At 38.7% G+C, this 19808-nt stretch overlaps 1 protein-coding gene across 5 annotated transcripts in view; it reads right to left on the minus strand.

Annotated features, from left to right (window-relative positions):
- ALCAM (activated leukocyte cell adhesion molecule) overlaps positions 1 to 19808 on the minus strand; it is a 184179-nt gene that overhangs the window by 31763 nt on the left and 132608 nt on the right. For all 5 annotated transcript variants that reach the window (XM_081138339.1, XM_081138341.1, XM_081138342.1 and 2 more), the window contains exons 2-7: positions 18372 to 18472; positions 14371 to 14590; positions 7883 to 7947; positions 6591 to 6678; positions 5948 to 6130; positions 462 to 589 (exon numbers count right to left, since the gene is read on the minus strand). In XM_081138339.1, coding sequence (XP_080994465.1) covers positions 462 to 589; positions 5948 to 6130; positions 6591 to 6678; positions 7883 to 7947; positions 14371 to 14590; positions 18372 to 18472 — 785 coding nt within the window. The remainder of the gene's footprint in view (positions 1 to 461; positions 590 to 5947; positions 6131 to 6590; positions 6679 to 7882; positions 7948 to 14370; positions 14591 to 18371; positions 18473 to 19808) is intronic.

Below are 19808 nucleotides of genomic sequence, written 5' to 3' on the forward strand. Positions count from 1 at the left end.
CTTTACTCTGACAAGCTAAATATAATCTGCAACAGTGCTGTTCCCACTTCGGAGGCTCACAGGCGTGTTCGGGAAGGAGCTAGGGGTAGGTTTAGAGTCTGTACCAGCGCACTTGCCGCCATCACTCTTCCTTTTACAGTTATCTGCTTCTAAACAACAGATTCTTATAGTTTATTTGGGTAATGAAAGGTTGAAGTTTCATAATTAATAGTTTCCTGCGATCAGCTTTTTTCTTCTATTCTTTGAAATCTCTTAACATTGAAAAAAAAAAAGGCAAGACTGTTGGCAGATGCTGAAAAAAGCTTTCAAAGGACATTCTACAGGTGTCCCTTGTCCCCAAGACAAACATCCTTTCTCACTTAAGCTGCCCAAGTACATTCAATCTTTAATGTCAGCCAGCTGCCAAACAACAGGACAAAAAGAAAGTATTCTAGCTCAAGTAACAATCCTTAAGCACTTACTGGTAAGTAAAACAAAAACTCCTCAGGAGGAGGGTTACCATTTCCCAAGCATTTCAGAGTGATATTGTCCCCTTCTTTGATGGCACTTTTTGGTGGCAGCACTTGTATTGTCACCTGCTCTGTAGGATCTGCAAGAGTCACAGATACGAGTTAAACATTTTTGCCAAGTACCAAATTACTCTGTCCATACAATGTAAATAACTAAATTATACACAATTTTCTCAAGAAGCTAGTGATGGTAATTACTTAAATGTATCTTTTTATAGAAGGATTGAAGTTAATAGCTACTTGCTACACCGAGCACTAATCTCAGTTAGAACAAACTACAAAGATACTCTGTTACATACAAATCAATTCCTTCTTAGCAAAATTTCTTCAACTGAGGTAGGAATGACCATAATTATTTTATGGGTAAATCACCAGTAAGAACAATCTCACTATATGATTTCATTACAGGAACACTTAACTATATTACATGAATCTTACAGTTTGGAAAGACTGGATCAGCTAGCAAAGTAGCTAATGCTATTAAGCACCCCTGCACTCACATTACATAATAATACCTCATATTAAATAAAAAGATACATGAGCTAAATAACGCCAGCAAGATTTTGAGCATGCAGGCGAGTAGATCAGCTTTCAAAATGATGAATGCCGCGAACTGAGGGAGATGCTTAACACAATCAACAGGACTGTAAGTATATTGTAATTCTGTTCCATTCAGTGGAGCCAAGATGCAACTTTCATTCCATTTCAGTCAATTTTATGGAGGAAATAGGGCCAAAGGGTATTCTTGAGTAAGGCTACTGCTCAACAATAGAATGCTAAAGCAATTAAAGGCTGGATACAGTGGACCGTATCTAGCAAATATGAAATAAAAGGAGGTGGTGTTGGTGGTTATAAATCACCCACTTTCTAACTTATCCACTTGTTATAAAGTGTGATAATACAATAAACATTAAATTTCAAAATCATTTAATGCAAAGGTTTATTTTAGAGACTCTTTCCACAGGCTTGATACCATTGAGGCGTGTGTCTCTATTTCCAAACTGGGAGCACTAAAAATTATCTATGAAGATTTATTTTGCTATCAGCTAAAAACAAATCAAGCAAGGGGTAGATTTGGAGGCTTTCTTCCGTCTCTTGCAGCTGCTTATATTTCCAAGATCAAAGTACAGAAAAAAACAGGAGGATTGTTGTAGGTTGCTTCTTTGCCTTTTCTTCATGCTCGGGCATCTCTGAATATTTGCCCAGAATGTTCTGAGGCTGAACAGTGATTGGTTTAATACACTTCTTGTTAGTTTTTCTGAATTTGCCTGAGGCAGATCCCCTGACCAGCAGTTCCTGGTAAAGTTGGAAAGTAAATTAAGTTTGATTTTGGTCCCCTACTGACCTTCTATTTTTAGGCCCTTTTCACCCGAGGATATTTTTTCCATTGCTTTTCAGAGAGAGAGAGAGAGAGAGGGAGAGAAACGCTGATGTGAGAGAGACACATCGATTGGTTGCCTCCCACATCAGTCCTGACAAGGGCAGGGGATCGAGCCTGCAACTGAGGTGTGCCCTTGGCTGGAATTGAACCCAGGACCCTCCAGTCTGTGGACTGACGCTCTAACCACTGAGCAAAATCAGCTAGGGCCTTCCTTACTCTTTTAGGTGGCCCTTCTCTGACTAGTTTTGGCCCGTTGCTGTGGCACATCCCCAATTAAGGCTGACACAAGAGCTAGGGGTCACAATCCATCCGCCTTTCTGCTCCATTTCAAAAGGCCCCTTCTCTGTGTCCCCTTCTCAATAGGCTCTGCTCCATCCCACAGGGCTGAAGGACTAGACTGAGATCAGAAGGTTAATGTAACACATTTTATTTTTCACAGTCACTTTCTCGATGTCCACTAACACGCCTCAAACAAAACTAATGATCTCTTGCACTCCCTTTGCCCCTGACTTTGAATTTTACTCTGTCATTTTGCCAGTTGCTCTGGCTTTCTCTTTTGTCATCTCTTACCCACTCAATCACCCAGTCTTAATGATTAATACTTAATATATTTGGCATGTCATTCTCTCCTTCTATTCCCACTAATGCTTCCCTAGCCCAGGCTCTAATTAACCTACATAGGAAACACGGCCATCAAACTTCACTCAGTCCCTCACCTTGAACCTTTCCTCTCTCTGCTCCTTCATATACAGAGGTGGGCAAAAGTAGGTTTATAGTTAAGGGTACCTGAAACAGAGTTCATTCTTGTATTTTTATTTAATTATTGTATTTTCCATATGAGTAACTGTAAACCTACTTTGGCCCACCCTTGTGTATTTCCCCTAAGTCAGTTTTTAAGCAGTGCTTTGACTATTGCAATGACATTCAAAACCCTCATGCATTCCCAATATGTGAGATGGAAATAAGTCTTTCCTAGCCTGGTATCTATTTCTCATCTCACTACTCTGTACATACCTCTACATAATAAACAAAAGAGTCTACTCAATTTTTCTTTCTTCCGTCTCTCCGTTAATCCTCTGTCCAGTCATTTTATCCATTTGTTAGCTAATATTTGTTTTCTGCAGGTACTAAGTGCTAGAGTTATAAAGGTGACAGCAGCCCAGTCCCCGCCTTCAATGAACTTTCAAATTAAGATCAAACCATACTTAACAATTAAGACGAAAATAATGTAAAAACTGCATATGGTGTAAGCATAGTGACCACTGGTAGCTTATAGATGCCTGAGACTGGGAAGCTTCTAGTATGAATTGACTCTGGATCTGGGTTTTGAAGACTAGGTAGGTGTTTGCTAGACGAGGCAGTAACAGCATACGGCCAGGCATGTAGGTGCTATTTTGCAGGAAGAATCTGGAAAGCAGAACAGGCTATGGTAGGTTCAGGGAAGTAATGAAGGTTGAGACACAGAGCAGGACCATGTCTACAGGGGACTCAAGGCATACTGAGATCAGTCAGGAGTGTGAAGGTCAATCTCAGAGATCCGAGGTGTCACTGAAGAACTTTAATCACAGCAGTGACATGGTCACATTTGTGTTTTAGAAAGATATTCCTGACAGCGTCTTGGAGGGCAGTTTGGAGTAAGTAAACAAGAGGAGTACTATTTAGAAAACTGTCACAAAAATACAGGTGATGAAGAACGGTGACATCATCTTAGGTGGTGTCAGAAGATAAGATAAACACAAAGATTAAGGAACTAGATTCTATAAGAATTCTTTACTGACTGAATACGGTAAGGGAGGAGTAGCCCAGGGCATCTTTATCAAGATGAATTTATCAAATTTCTATTCCCTTGAGTGTACTCTGTGTCCTTTCCATTTAGCTGGCCCCCTCTCTTCTATGAAGTCATCCTGGAGTAGCGGTTCTCCAAGTGTGGTCTTCAATCATCAGCATCAGCATCGCCGGGAATTAGTTATAAATGCCCAGTGCAGGCCCTCCCAGCACCTAGTGGATGAGAAACTAGAGCAGGGCCCAGCAGCCGCGTTCTGACAAGTTCCTCAGGCGATGCTGATACACATTGAAGTTTGGCAATCACTGTCCTTGGGCGCCTGAGCTTTTAGGACTGTTCATGAAGTTCCTGTGGCACTTAGACCACTTGCAATCTTGCACTAATTCCGTTCGGATGTAGGTGTCATATCTCTAGTAGAGCAGCAAATTCCTAAAATGCCAAACACTTGTGTGTCTTCACCACGGAGCCCAACACTGCATACATTGTGTCTCATCAAAAGCCACGCCAAACGTCCCCACACAGCCAGTCACAGTAAAATCATTTCCTTCAATAAGATCAAGGGCTTCTCTGCTTACCCATACCAACACCTGACACTCACATACATTTCTATTCTTTCTTAAGCCAGTTTCCCATTTTTACTACTCATCTTGAGGTTCTTTCCTATCTTGTACTCCTGCACTTACACCAAGATAGTTTATTTCCCATTGAATGTTTTTGAACAGACAGAATTCTTTCTTCACTTACAGAGGTAACAGTTTGATTTTAGATAAGCTGTACATGATGAAATCCTCTCAATCATTGCTTTTTTTTAAAAAACAAAACATCTTTATTGATTTCAGAGAGAGGAAGGGAGAGAAAGATAGAAACATCAATGATGAGAGTCATTGATCAGCTGCCTCCTGCACGCCCCCTACTGGGGATCGAGCCCACAACCCGGGCATGTGCCCTGACTGGGAATCGATCCCCGATCTCCTGGATCCTAGGCTGATGCTCAACCACTGAGCCCCACCCAGCTAGGCTCAGTCATTGCTTTTGAATCAAGTTGAAATGTACGTATTTGCAAAGTTAAAGGCAAAACCACCCTTTATTATTAGGACAAGCCGAATTTCAGTTTTGTTCTTAATAAGGTTCCACACTTTATGGAACCAAAATAGAAATGTAGGTGGGTAAAACTTTCTGAAGGCTCAAATGGAATTTATGCGCTTTCCCCAGAACAGATGTAGACGTGCTGGGTTACTCTCCAACATATGGCAGTGCTACAAGAATTTTTGATGCATTTAAAAAAAATTAAGAAGATTCTTTCTTGCCTTTTCCTAAAAAGATATCACTACCTCTGTCCTTACGTAGTAATAATGATCCTTTAGTAATAATGGCAATAGTACTTAATAATGAGCATTTAATGTGAGATACAGTGTCTACTTTAGATTTGCGATTTCACTTAATTTCTGTAATGACACTACGAGTCCCATTTTGAGATAAGAGAAGTGAGACCTCGGGTATTTAAGCTACTCTTCTAGAAACACACAGTAATTGACACCGCTGGGACTGGATGGCCAGCATGTTTGCTCTTAATCATTAGATTATCTTGGTACCTGTCTTACAGGAAATAGCACAGCAGTGGTGAAAAGGGTTCCAACCCAGTCTCTACAGCTAATTCAGGACAAGTTACTTTACTGCTAAGTAAAATAATTGTGTTAGACCAGATGATCAAGACGTTTCCTTTGTAGTCAACTATTTCATGTTTCAAATCTATAAAATAAAGGGTAACCAAAACATCTTGGAATACAACATCCTATTTAACTTATACAACTTATTTCATTAATAAAATAAACACCTTTATTGAAAGGAAAATCCCTTCTCTAGAAGACCAATCAGTCATAGGTCATTCAGAAAACCATCTGTCATTCCTTCAGAAAAGTTTTCATCAGATGGCATTTTGAACTCCTATAAAGTTCACGGCTGTGTGCCAGGGCTGAGGACTACCAGGAGGGTAAGATTGAGTTAGAGATCTTGTATTTAAGGAACTTAGCTTCTATCAGAATACGGAAAAAATGCTTGTAAATAACAAAGTAGAGAGTGAAAGATATCATAAGACGCGTAAGCCTTCATTCTATAGGTGTTTCAATGAGTAAGAGATTATTAGGGTGCTATGGAGTAGGGGTGGGGGTTGGAAGTAGAATCCAAAGATCATTAGGATTGTGACTTAGACTGATAAGCATTTGAATGTTATTTCTGATGCATTAAAATTGCATAATGATACGTTGAATTACTTACAGTAGATATCAAAGACTGCTTGTTCGGAATAAACTGTTTTCTGGCCTGATGGTCCATAATATGTCACAGAGCAGGTGAACGGCATTTGTATGTCAGCCTTCGTTGTCTTGTACTCCAGGGATGAAGTCATGGTATAGAGCTGAGTTACTGGGTCCACTTCCTTTTTAAAAATTATGACCGCCGCTGAAGAAAATATAGAACACTAATGATAGGATCTTTCATCAAAAACCCCACAATTCCTAATTAAATGTCACAAACACCTTTGAGAAGTGGTTCTGTCCTTCTCAATGTATTTAGCAGGAGGGGGAAAGTGACACGTAGGGAGGTAGGATGTCTTTTCAAAACCATGAATCAGAGACAAAGACAGAAATAGAATCTTGGAATCTGATTTCCCACTCACTTTAATTAACTTCTAAAGCATGCCACGCACAGAAATAATTTTCTCTGTTCTAGATTCTTCTGCACAAGTGCTAAAATGGTGTTTAAAAATCACTTAGTGATTTAATGGATACTTTAAAGTAACAAAGCATGAAGTCACAGATCAAAGGAGGACAACACATTCAGATGCAGGGGAGTTTAAGGAATCCCCAGATGAGCGAGGTCAAAGCAGGTCACCTGAACGCATGGCCCACTTCATACCCACCTCCTTCGAGGGGCTGCAGCACTTTCCCACTCCTGTACCACGTGATGTTGCCATCGGGATAACTGTCTTTTGAAATGCAGTCACCTAACTGCAAAATAAAAGAGGAAATGTTACCGCCTTGGTTTCATCAGTGGGTGTCAGTTTGGAAGCTCAGGATCCTCAGGGGGATTTTAGAGTTATCCCAGAGGTTTCCTCACCCATTCATTTTCCAAGCACTGACTACGGACGGAATAAGTGCTGTCTTGTGGAAAACAATGTCTTACACTTAAAATTATGCTCTTGCCCATTTTTAAATATGCCCTAGATGCTGCAGCTATGAATAAAACCACATTCATGTAGAAGCATTACCAATTTTATTTCGACATTATTCATTTTTAACATTAACTAAATAACATAATTACATTAATATTGGCTATCGTCATGGTTCATTAGTTTGCATACACAGCGATCATTAACGGCGTTACAGTGAGGCTGGCTCTCCAGCTTCTTACTATATACATTCCAGACTGCAGTACATATCCCCACCACTTTTCCTCAAATTTGTTTTAACTTTAATATTTAGTGCTTATATAAGAATATTATGCAGAAAAATTTAATCTGATTCAAAGAATTCCAGACTTGGTCCCCCACCCCAACCCCCCCAAGGAAAACTGAGGTATCTTAGCTAGGAATTATTAGCCGATCGATGTGCCCAAATGCAGAACTCCATAGTTGTCCCTCCTTCTTTACGGCCTCCCTCACACCTCTGCTAATGTGACCTTTCAAATCTGACTTCCTCACACCTTTACTTCAACTTTTCAGTAGCTTAATTTGTCAACAGAATGAAGTCCAAATCCCCTATGTAACATACAAGCTTATCCTAAACCAGCCTCTCCTTAACTCTCCAGACTGATCTCTTATTTCACTCTCCTACCTGCTGTCCTAGCACCCGAAGATTGAGCAATGCAAATAACTTGATGTTTACCCCAAAATGTCATTCTCTTTCACATCATATTACTACAAATTGCTGGTCAGGGGAAAATCTACTCATCTTTCATGACTCCATTAAATATTAGGTTCATTCAGACAAGAAAGACATACTTCTTTTTACTCTCCTTTCCCTCTCTTCCCTTCAGGAACGGCATCGCCTTCCTCGGTGGCCCACTCTACCTTATGCAGACTCTGACTGGCATCAGCCACCCTGCCGGCTACACAAGAGGCAAGTTTATCGTATTTGTCCTGGCATCTGAGGCCAGGAGAAGGCATCTAATACTAGGCTAAGTAAAGGCAACTAATCAAAAACAAGTTCTTACCTTTTTTAGCTGCTCTGTTTCAAGAAATGGCGCTTTGTTAACAATTTCAGGTTTAGATGGTTGCTCTAGGGTTAAGTAGAGAAAGGCCTTAAGTACATGTGGAAGTATAAAGGGAAGCTGTGATTTGGCTTATAAAAAATAATTCATTTACTCAAAGTAGAAAATCAAGCAACAACATAACATAATATGTAATTATGAAATCTAGTCACTCCCTTCGAATATTTGCTTTATTATGTTAAATATTATTTTAAATGCTTGTAACTCCTTTGAATAAAATGTCAATAATGTTTTATAAACAACGAATACAGATTTGATAGTGAAATAGAGGTTAATGTGCTAAATAGAATGTATCTCCAATGGATTACCATGTCCACTTATCAATAGCTTCCAACTCCTTAGGTGAAGACCTGAACGCACATGAATCAGCATCAGAGGGATATTTGTTTAAAATGCAGATTTCTGAGTCCTACCTGGCCAACTGAATCAGAATTTATGGGGGGGAGGGGGGGAATCCTATATATTTACATTTTTAACACGTTCCATAGGGAATTCTAGGGCACAATAAAGTTTAAGAGTCAATGCTTTAAAATCATGAGAAATACAAAGTTAATTAAGGGATATAGAGGCCAAAGTTTCCAGTATATCTCAAACCTTATCTTATCTTTTATTTTATTTTTTAAAAATATATCTTTATTGATTTCAGAGAGAGGAAAGGAGAGGGAGAGAGAGAGATAGAAACATCAATGATGAGAGAGTCATTGATTTTCTGTAGCCCACAACCCAGGCATGTGGCCTGACTGGGAATCGAACCCTGATCTCCTGGATCCTAGGTCGACACTCAACCGCTGAGCCACGCCCAGCCGGGCTCAAACCTTATCTTTTAAGTGAGTGACATTACAAAACTATAAATGTGGCAAATCGTTCAAATCTGGAACCTGAGATAATGGACAGAGACATTTTAAATATAGGAAATTCTGTAAGCACAAATTCTAATAGAGGCATTGGGAAGCATTGGTTAAAAATTTCAGCAACAAGGTGGTATTTAAGCTTATTCTAAGTTATTTTATTCTTTGCTACTGGTTTTCTAACATTGATTGAATTTTTAACTTTTAATTAGCTCTAACAATTAGGCTACAGAAAATGGAGATTGCCTTGTTGGCATTGATTTTTGTGAGTAGCAAGGGGTAGAATTATTCTATTGTCATGTAAACAGATAAATAAAAACAAGCAGCTATTCTTTCTTTTATATTCCTTTTGTTTATCATCTCAGTAGTTATAATTTTGATTACCAAACTAAACTAAATTGGCTTTCTATGGTTCTTACTCAATCTGGAATTCAGTTATCAGACACACTACCTACCCAGACCATTACGGAAGCCAAAGACAAAGACAAAAAGTCTTTGGGCTAGCAAAATGAATGTCACTGAGACTACGTGCAAAAAATGTAAACTTCCTCAGGTTACTATTGAGAGTTAATTTCCCCCTTGCAAATATGTTTTATAATGCAAATTAGAATAATGAATAATCATAAAAAATGTGCCTACGTGTGGAACTCATGCACTTTAATTTTAGGAGGGCCTATTTACTATTAACTCTAGAAATAGAATTCTAATACGATTTTCACAGGAGTGATTATTTCTTAAATACACAGATTAGAAACAAAACATTAAAAAGATAGAAAAACATAAAAAAATATAGAAGACTAGAAAGGCATGACAGAGACAGCTACATTAACACAAACAGGAAATGACATCTGACCCCCTCAATATTAAAAATGTGACCATAAGAACTTATAAAAACTGACAAAAACTCAATATAAACAGCAACTTCAGGAAGCATGGTGGGGGATTAAAGCCTCCCATACATCAGTAAGCCTTGATGGGATCACTATTCTAATGTCATGTCATTATGTCCATAATTACAACTCTGAGTTATTGCTAAAACATTAAATTCTGTTCAGAATTCATATTTTGATGCAAATGTAATACATTTAAAAGAGCACTGCAACCATAATATTCAAACATAATGAAAATTCTTGGGGCTTAAGTGGGTAAACAAAAATCCTTTGGGAACTAAAATCAGTAATTTATTAACACCTCCCAGAGAGCCGAACTGGAGGTAAGATATTAAATTTATTTATGTGGTCAATTGGGAGTCAAAATTAACAAGAAAAAAAATGTTTGTGGGTGTGTGTTTTCTTCATTGCTTGTTTCTTTTTCAGTAGTATCTATGCCCAGAGTACATGGAAAGATTTGAAAAATCTTCTGGAAAAATTGAGGCTCTGCATACAAAATGTGGGTAGGCAGTTTGGCGAAGTCACGCTACTTTCTAGTTCACCAAAATCATATACCTAAACGGTTGGGAACACAGTTCTTCTTATGTAGAATATATTTCTCTCCTTTGCCTTGCAAACCTTGTGATGTTTTATCAGTTCACATAAGATCATAAACACTTGGCCATGTGTAAAGGACCAACTTCCATTCATATTTTCAAAAATTTATTCTTATTTCAATAGAATGAAACTAGCAAACCCAGGGAAACTTGAGGAAAGAATGCTCACATTGTTACTCATATTTCTATTTGGAAGAAAGACTCACAGGGGGTACTGTGGAAGTATGGTAATACCTATTGCATTTATTTCAATTATTTTCTCCTTAAGCTTTGTTTCAAACCCTCTATATTAACTATATCTTCTGTATGTAATTTTCTCTTATATTAGCTTGTAACAATCGATGAGTATTAGTTGGAAGACCATAAAAGGGGACATGAGTACTATTTTAACAAAATTGCATATTGATTCCAAAGTGTTTAAAAAAAACTTTACATGAATTATGTCTAAATACGATTTAAGGATTCATCACCAAGTATAGAACTGAAAGAAAAAGGCATGCCCCAAATTTATTTGCATTATTAAAATAATTTTGTCAAGGGTCTTATAGCCAAGTGAGGGTGGAGGGACGGATGCAAAACTGCTCTCTGTCGCCCACAGAGTACAGTGTTGTTATAAAAATCACGCACAGGGTGACTCAGTTTGATGCGGGAGGAGAGCAAGAAGGGGCGGGGGCACTTGTTACGCTGACTTCGTGCTTCTCTCAGCGCCTTGCTAGCAATCGCCCCTCGTAAGTCCTGATGTCCTTTAAGTAAACCATCGTGAGCACGGAAGGAGTTTATTTTCCTCATGAGATGGGAAAGATATTTTTTTTAATATTTAAAGAATCAAAATAAAATATAAATACACATCTCCTTTGTTAAATAAGTCATTTTCTGCTTCCTTCATTTTTAAAAAATTCTTTGCAGGTTGACTAACTTTTCCAGAGAGGTAAGAGGAGGAATGCTCAATTCTGATAAAACATTGCGAACATTTAGAAGCAAGCTCTAAAATAACCGTGGGAAGCAAACCAGCGCGGCCGCCCATCACCAGGAGAAGGGCAGGTCCAGGTGCGCGGCAGGCTCGATGCCGTGGGAACCTGAAGACGGTCCTTCTTTTAACGCTACAGACACAGAGTGTAAGAGGCTGGGCAGAGTAGCCTGCGTTGGTGGTTTTCAAAAGCTTTTTTAGAGGTGAAGCTCTTCTGCCTCCCCTCTTTTTCCCCCTGAACAAATTATCATGAAAAAACTTTGAAATATTGAGTAGGTGGAATTCTAGCTAATCCAACAGAAGCAGCTCCTCACTTCCTCAGCTCTCCAGGCTCAAAAGGATCCTAGGAACACAACAGGAAAACTGCATCTGCTCCAAAGAACTTATTTTACTGATGAGGAAGTACTCACTCATAGCCCCAGACAGATGAAGCGACTTGCCCAAGGTCAGAAATTAGCAGCATTTCTAACCAAGCTAGGTCTCCTGATGACCAGTCCTGTGATTTTTCTATTACACCACTGACAGCCATTTGGCAACGCGGGTACCCAATTGACCTCTAAGACCTTTACACAATGACTGGAATGGATCTTTGGGAACTTTTAAAGGTCTATTCTTCCTTTTGAATGGTATTATTAACTTCAAATGTGCATTCAGCGCAAACACAGTTTGATTTTGATGCCATTCAACTACCAGAAAGGAAAAAAGAAAGAGCTGTATTAGTGGTGACAAAGTACATGATTTATTGTGATCTCGGCTGCTTTACTGAAATGTTTTCTTGCATCTGAGGTACAGGTTAAAACTAAACAAACAGCTCTGCATCGGAGGTAACAAAGTCATCCGTCATGGCTCCTAGTTTGAATAAATGCAATTTGCCGTTGCCCATGAGGACGACACTCTGCAGCAAGCTGATCTGGGATTAGCTCCCGTTAACCACTCTCCATTCTGCGGTACACAGCGCATGTTGCTAGGTGATTCGACAGAAGGAAACAGAGGGCTGATTGATGAGCCTAGTAACTCTTAAGTGACTGCAATATATACATGCATAGAATGAAAGCCTCCCTGTCACAGCTGCTGGTTGCTTCATGAAAAGTGACCCAAAGTAAATTCATTATTTTTAAGAAAGCGAAGCCCCTATATGCTCTTGCACACACTTTCTTTATCGTGAGCTGTGCTGGTCATGTGATAAGACGTGCAGTGTCCCACGGTTTTTAGTATAAAACTCTATTTTCAAGAGTGTGTAGCTTGTCTATTTGAATTCTCCCTGGCCCCCGGCCTGGAATGCAAATTCTGTTTCTGAGAATCACTTTGTTTTCAACAGCATTCAAAAGAGAAGGGGGTGGGGTGCTGAGGGTATGCGGGTGTGAGTCTGTTTTCACAATCATAGAAATCCTCTGTATTCCAAAATGACTTACAAATTTTATCTAATACAAGCAACTGCATTTTTTCCCAGATAGCCGTATGGCTTTTTTTTTTTTTTTTTTTAATATAGTCTAAAAATTGTCATAAATGGAACAACCTGGATTTTCTCAACTTTCTTGTATACATCTTGAGATTTGGTCATTTTAACCCAGTGAAAAAGAAACCAACAATGACGAATCAACACACATAAACTTTAGAGTGTTGTGACTTCATCTCTGCACCTACGATGGTACATTCTTGATATGTGCTTACATTTATGACATCACAGCCTCATGAAATAATTTTGGTTGCTCTCTTTAGAAAGTGTCCCTAGCAGTGCATCTTCCTCGTGACATCAAAGTGAAATAAAAGGGAAAAAAATACATGGAATATTGCCAAATACAGGGTGCCAATTATTTGGGGTGTTTAATAGAAGGGGGCATGACTGACAAACACTTGATAATTGGTTTGATTCCTAAAACAATTGAGAAGTGTGAACAGGTGCCTCCTAAACTAAAAGGTAATCAACCGAAACATGTAGCATGCTCTTAGAAGTTTCTTCTGGAGGCCAAAGTTTCCTTTGATAGTATAAGCACTCTTTGAATCCATGTCATGAAGCCCATAGGAGCTTTGAAGTCCATATAAATACTTAAGGGACAGTCCTACTTGGTTGCCTAGGCTATTACGAGAGAAACAGGAAAAATCCATGCTTACTTGCTGTAGCAGCAAGGCCCTCGGGGTTTCTTTCTTGCCTATTTATTTTAATAATTTCTAGGTGCTGTCAACTCATCAGAAAGCAGAGGGGAAAAACTGAAAAGTGAGACTGGCATTCTGAAGCTTTTGAGACTATTCTTCTCCCTGTATCTTCTAAAATATTATGATGTAACAGAGGTGGGACTCTTTATTTGAATATTAGCAGATAAAATAATTTAACTAGAACTTCTCAAGTCACTCATTTGCATAGCAGTGTGCACAGTAACATTAACTATGTATTATCATTAGGCAAAGAAACCTCGCCTTAATTACTACAGTAGTTATCCAAATTTTTCCTGCACTCTTCTCTTCTTTTAACCCTACTCTGTGTTTACCCCCTTCTTGTTTTCCACATACACATTCAGGATGTGGTAAACTTTGTTACTTTAGGGCAATTTCATAAACCAACTGAGCGCTTTGAAGGAACAAATTGGCAAGCATTAAAGGTTAGGATGTGTGTGTGTGTGTGTGTGTGTGTGTGTGTAGGGTTTACACACATACACACACCCACACACAAAGCTTAGCTCTCTAAATCACAAGATAGTTTGGATTTGTCTGTATTTTATTGTTTTTATGTATAAAAATTCTGCCTAACACATAGCATATATGCATGCATGACATGCATGATTCTGTATGCGTATCATGTACCTATGTACATATCACAGAACATTTATTTGTACATGTCCGTGACTATAAAGATCACGTGCCAATTTCCACATACTAGTACTTCATATCACAGGAAATTCTACCCAATGAAACAACAGAGAATATTCTTTTAGTCCCTCACTCCGAAAGTCCTGTTTGAACTTCAGGGTTTACTGGTTTCCCTCCCTGGCCGCACGCAGGAGAGTGAAGATGGCTAGAATTCCTCTCCCAGGGACGCCTGCCTGTGGGACCCTACAGAGTCCTCTCCTTTCTTAAGAACATTTCCAGGACCAGCCGTCAATCCCATGTAGCACTTACACTGCAGACTACTTACTGAACACCCTGACTATTGTAGGGGCCTCGAACACGTTGTCCTCAGTCACGAGCATGCACACAAATCTCTTCTCGTCGCCGATCCTCGCGTTGCTGATGGACAGAGTGTAGTTTTCCGAGAGGCTCAGTCTGTCTTTGTATTCTGGTACATTGTCATACTGAACGCTCTTCTTTGTAGAGGACCTGAAGGCGATAAATACTGGGGAGCCGTCGGGCTTTTCCTAAAAATTAAAACAACAGTACATTTTAAAAGCAAGCATGTTCAGGTGTTTCAGCATCACATCCAGAATAACAGTATTTCCTTGGCCATATTCTTCTACCGATATTTACAGTTGTGCCCAAGAGGAATAATTTTGGATACAAGCCTCACATAAATCTTTGGGTACAGAAAATTATTCTTCATAAGAGAAGCTGTACGTTTTTTAAAAGGTATCAGCTTAAATATTGACAATAATGTGGGGAAGGCCTGGGGTGGGGTGGGGCCTGGGTAGAGGGGGCAAAAATGAAGGACATCTGTCATACTGTCAACAATAATATATATATATATATATATCTGAAGAGGAAGGGGCAAAGCTCTAGGAATCTGAGCTTTTCCTACATCTGGAGGGCAGAATTAGTGACTGTTTTAAAACTGACAAGAGCTTGTCTTATGTTTAATATAAAAGGAAAAAAATAGATGCAAACAAATATACAAGTGTCCAAAGTGATAGCTAACCATCACAGCAAGCGTACACCTGAGCTGCAAACATGCATTTGGCAGTCATGGACAGTTCTCTTTTGCATATTCATTACTTCAAGCCACATACTTTAAATGTCCATACCTCTCTGTTTCAGCCAAGACTGACACAGCTGACCTTTACACGGAGCATAGTTTAATGACTCTTTGTGGAGGAACGGTATTTGCCCTTGTGAAACAATCACATCCATTTAGCAATAGAAGCAGATTAATCACTAAAATCCATAATTTTCCTACCTGAGTCATAAAACTTAGCTCAGAGCACTTTCATATGAAAGTTTATTATCAAAATAAAATATAACCTGGGCATACACAGCTCTGCCAAAAGCACTGAGACATATAATTCATTTCTTCCTCTGCTCCCACAAGAATTCTCTTACCTATTAAGGAATTTAATAAAAAATAGGGGGAATCTACTTACCTCACAAGACCTCTGAGAAAATAAAACATGATAAAATATTTTAAAGTGCATGGTGAATTTTAAGGTGTTACATTTAAAAAAAATTATTAATATTTATTACTGTTCTGGACTAAATGCCATCACCAAATTCATGTGAAAGTCCCAGCCCCCAGTCCATTAGTATTGGGAGGTGGAGCCTTTGAGAGGTAATTAGGTTTAGATGAGGCCCTGGCCAAGGCACCTTCATTATAGGATTAGTGACCTTATAAGAAGGGTATGAGACTTGGGTGGTGCTGGTCTCTCGGTGAGAGCACAAAGAAGAGGTTATATAAGCACATGGCAAAATGTCAGCTGTCTACAAATCAGAAGGACCCCCACCAAGAGCTGGATGTGCCAACCAGCACCTTGATCTTGGACTTCTCAGCCTCCAAAACTGTGAGAAATAAGTATCTCTTGTTTAAGTCCATGTCTCTGGTATTTTGTTACAGAGATTCACACTAATGCAATTACTAAGCTAATCTTGGAGTTCAAAAACTTTAGTTGGTTGAATATATAAATAAATCAATAATATTCTCCTTAAATCTTTTAATTTTCTCACAGGTTTACAATGCAAATCCTTGCCCTAAATCACTACTCATTAAGGGACATGTTAGAACAGTACCTTAAATTTGTGTGTTCATTCGCTTATGCAATAAATAATAGCTATTCTCTGAGTACTTAACTATATGCCAGGTACTTTCTTTGGGCTTTCCATGCATTAACTGACTTAATACTCATAACAACCCTGTAAGTTAGAGTTATGACATTAGTGCCATTTGCAGACTAGACAATGGAGACAGAGGTCGGTTAAATAACTTCTCCAAAGGCCCAGCTAGTGTATCTCAGCAAAGCAAAATTGGAGCGTGCAGTCTGGCTCTACTATGAGCACCTAGTACCACTCTCTGTAGCCGTTAGGTGCCACATCCAGACCAGGCCTTGAGGCAGATACTGTGAAGAGGTGGGAAGAGAGGGGTGCGAAGGGGAGCACAGTGCAAAGGGGGGCTCACTCATTGGGAGACTGCCATGCAGTAGGGGACGGGTGCTCCATCCTTCCTCAATGCTTGCTCCCTTTCACTCTTTCCAAACCTGCCATTTGTCCTCCAGTTTACATTAAATTAGAGCTTGTACACTATGCCTGCAAATCAACAGTTTTTAGAGCACATGGTACATCAAATGCATCTCATCAGTTTATAGCTGAAGCTTTTTACGAAATTAACAATTTGAAAATTGCCATTATTGTTTGTTTCCACTATCATTGTGCCAGTTCCGTTTAGGTGAAAATTATTCTCTGGGTTATCCTCAGAAAAGTCTGCGATCACGGAAGCTTCCATTCGCCATCTGTGTTCCACTTATTTTGGCAGTAAATTTGACTCCACAGGTGAATTATGTGGTAGTCTCCAGACCGTAGGGCTTCTAGGGGTGCAAAAAGACTCTGTTCTCACAGGCCTCAACTTCATACGTCCACTTTTACAGGAAACCAGAAACCTTTCAACGTGAGCTGGCTAACAGGCGGCGAGCACGGAGAAGTGCCACGTGGCCTCATTCCTTGCTCGCCTCGCACGCCCCTCACACAGAGTGTTTCAGCTTCGCAGCCCCACAGCCACAGCAGCTGGCATTTTTCATGCAACTATCACATGCCAAGCACCACGTAACTGTTCTGACATGCGTTACTTCATGTAACCCTCACAACACTGCATGGAAGGCTATTCTTATCCTCTCATTTTGTCGATGAGAAAATGGGGATTAGTTCGCTGTGCAGAGTCCCACAGTGAGTGTGTGGTGGAACACGCTGGTCCCACTTCAGAAGCCATATTTTAACAGCGCGTGTCGTCCCACTCTCTGGGTGCAGCCTTAAGCACACTGCCCACATTTCCCAAAGTGTGTTCTGTAGAATGTTTATGTTTGCAGATATCTGAGGGGGAAGAGTTGTACGGTTAAAAAAAACCTAAGAAATATATCAAACTCAGACAACTCATAATGCACCTTAACATAGGAAGGCTCTGAGAAGTGTTGCAATAGGGAACTTCAAAAATTACTTGACCATCAGATCATTTTCCTATTCAAATATCTTTCAGTATTTCAAGGACCTGGGGAACATTTGCCTTTATGTTCAAGGAAACATAGGCCTATTTTAAGCGTGCAGACTACCATGGGTCTCATGTGATGCAGCACTGGAAAATCACGCCCCATAGAACACCTTTTGTTGGCTCTGGTAATGAAATTGAGACACTTTGTCAGTTGATGTTACCGAGCCACTCCACATCGACCCTCCATTTCCAGACCCATCTGTACCTTGCTATTCAAAAAAATATCTGCAAGAAGTAGATAAAATCAACAGAGTCAAATGTAAAGAGGACCTACCGCATCAATATAGTTCTAAGACTAGAGAATCAGAAATGAACTTCTAATATGGATGATTAATTTTCCGTGAATATTCGGCTATGCTGGCTACTGGTGCATCCGGCCTTCGCAGCAGCCACACTAAGCAGAAGCAGGTCTGTCCTCCACTAAGCTCTAGCCTGTACTCCACTCATTTTACTCTGGAACTCTGTCTTTTCTTCGGCCTCTAACACTCGAGGTTGAATTTTCCAGACTACGATGATTTAAGAATCAGGTGTTTATTGGATTTATCTTAAAACAGCATTTGTTATGTAAGGCTTAGGAATTATTCTTTTTACATACTCAACACATGAATTCTGCCTTCTTACGTTTGCACCACAGTTGAATATTGCCAATATGGTCAGTTGAGATTCACAGGCATTCACGGAAGAACTTTTATTTAAAAAACTAGAGGCAATTAATCAAATCCAAGGGAGGTTGCACTTACATATTTCCATTTGCCAAACATGAGATTCTGAGGTACGTCGAGTCGGCAAGGCATGCTAATGGTATCTCCATACGCTGAATTTACAGTATACAATCCAAGGCCTTAGGAAAAAGGGGGGAAAGACAGGGAAGAGTTTAAGTATTTTCTTGAAGTAACAAAGTACAGTAGTCTGCCTTATCCACAGGGATGCATTCCCAGACTGCCAGGGATGCCTAAAACTAATGATAGTACCAAACCCTAAATGTACTATGTTTTTGTCCTACATATATATACAGGGTGGGGCAAAAGTAAGTTTACAGTTGTGAGTACAGGAAACACGGAATTTATCCTTGTATTATTATTTGTTATTGTATATTGTTCCATATGATCAACTGTAAACTACCTACAATAAAGTTTAATTTCTAAATTAAGCACAATAAGAGATTAACAGTAATAACTAACAATAAAATAGAACAGAGCAGGATAGCATAAGATTTCATCATACTACTTAGAATGGTGCTCATTTTAACTTATGAATTCTTTATTTCTGGAATTTTCCCTTTAATATTTTCTCACCTCTGTTGTCCATGGGTGACCAAAATCTCAGAAAGTGAAACCATGAATGGGCGAAGGGCTACTATAAATAACTTCAGTTTAAGATGCCTATCTTAATGAAGATTATTTATTATAATTCTATCTTAAATGACATACTAAAAGTGTGAAGCTAGAACATATTTACTATCTAAATATCATCAGCTCTTATTTAGCTACTAAGCCTGTGAATATCACACAATTAAAATTTACAGCCCCTCCCCTAATTTTATCAGGGAGTATATATTAGTGTATTCCAAAAAAAAGTGAAATCTGAAGGTTATTTTCTCTGTATTTCAAGGAAAAACATTCACTATATTTCACAGAAATGTGGAACTATACAAAGATAAACATGTATCAAATTATCAGAACTAAATTTAAATTTAATTGTGTTTTTCACTTGGAAATATCATCATATTTATCTTCTGGAAAAATTTTTGAAGTATTAAAAACTAAGTACTAATAGATACAAGGCCACACTAAGTTTTAATTATAAGTAGAAAAATAAGCATGAAAATGGCTTATAGTATTAGTGGTTAAAATACTAGTTTTAATTTTAATTGTACATAAACTATCATCACAATAAGAATGTGTTCTATGAAAATTCTCTATAAAGTATTTACAAAGTGTAAACAATCTAACTTATAACCATAATTTGCAAATAATGCACTGAAAACTTCTTAGTTTAAATTAAATTATTTATTTATCAATAAAAATATGTAAATGATAAAAAATTAAAATGTATAAAAACCCCACACATTTTGCATATGTAATAGACTATTCAAATCCATATATATTCATGAAGTTTTAAAAAACTCAGACACTTAACTGGTCAATAGTACTTAGGAAACGTCTCAGATTTTTTTC

This window comes from Miniopterus schreibersii, assembly GCF_964146895.1.
Source record: "Miniopterus schreibersii genome assembly, chromosome: 5".
Classification (NCBI taxonomy): domain Eukaryota; kingdom Metazoa; phylum Chordata; class Mammalia; order Chiroptera; family Miniopteridae; genus Miniopterus; species Miniopterus schreibersii.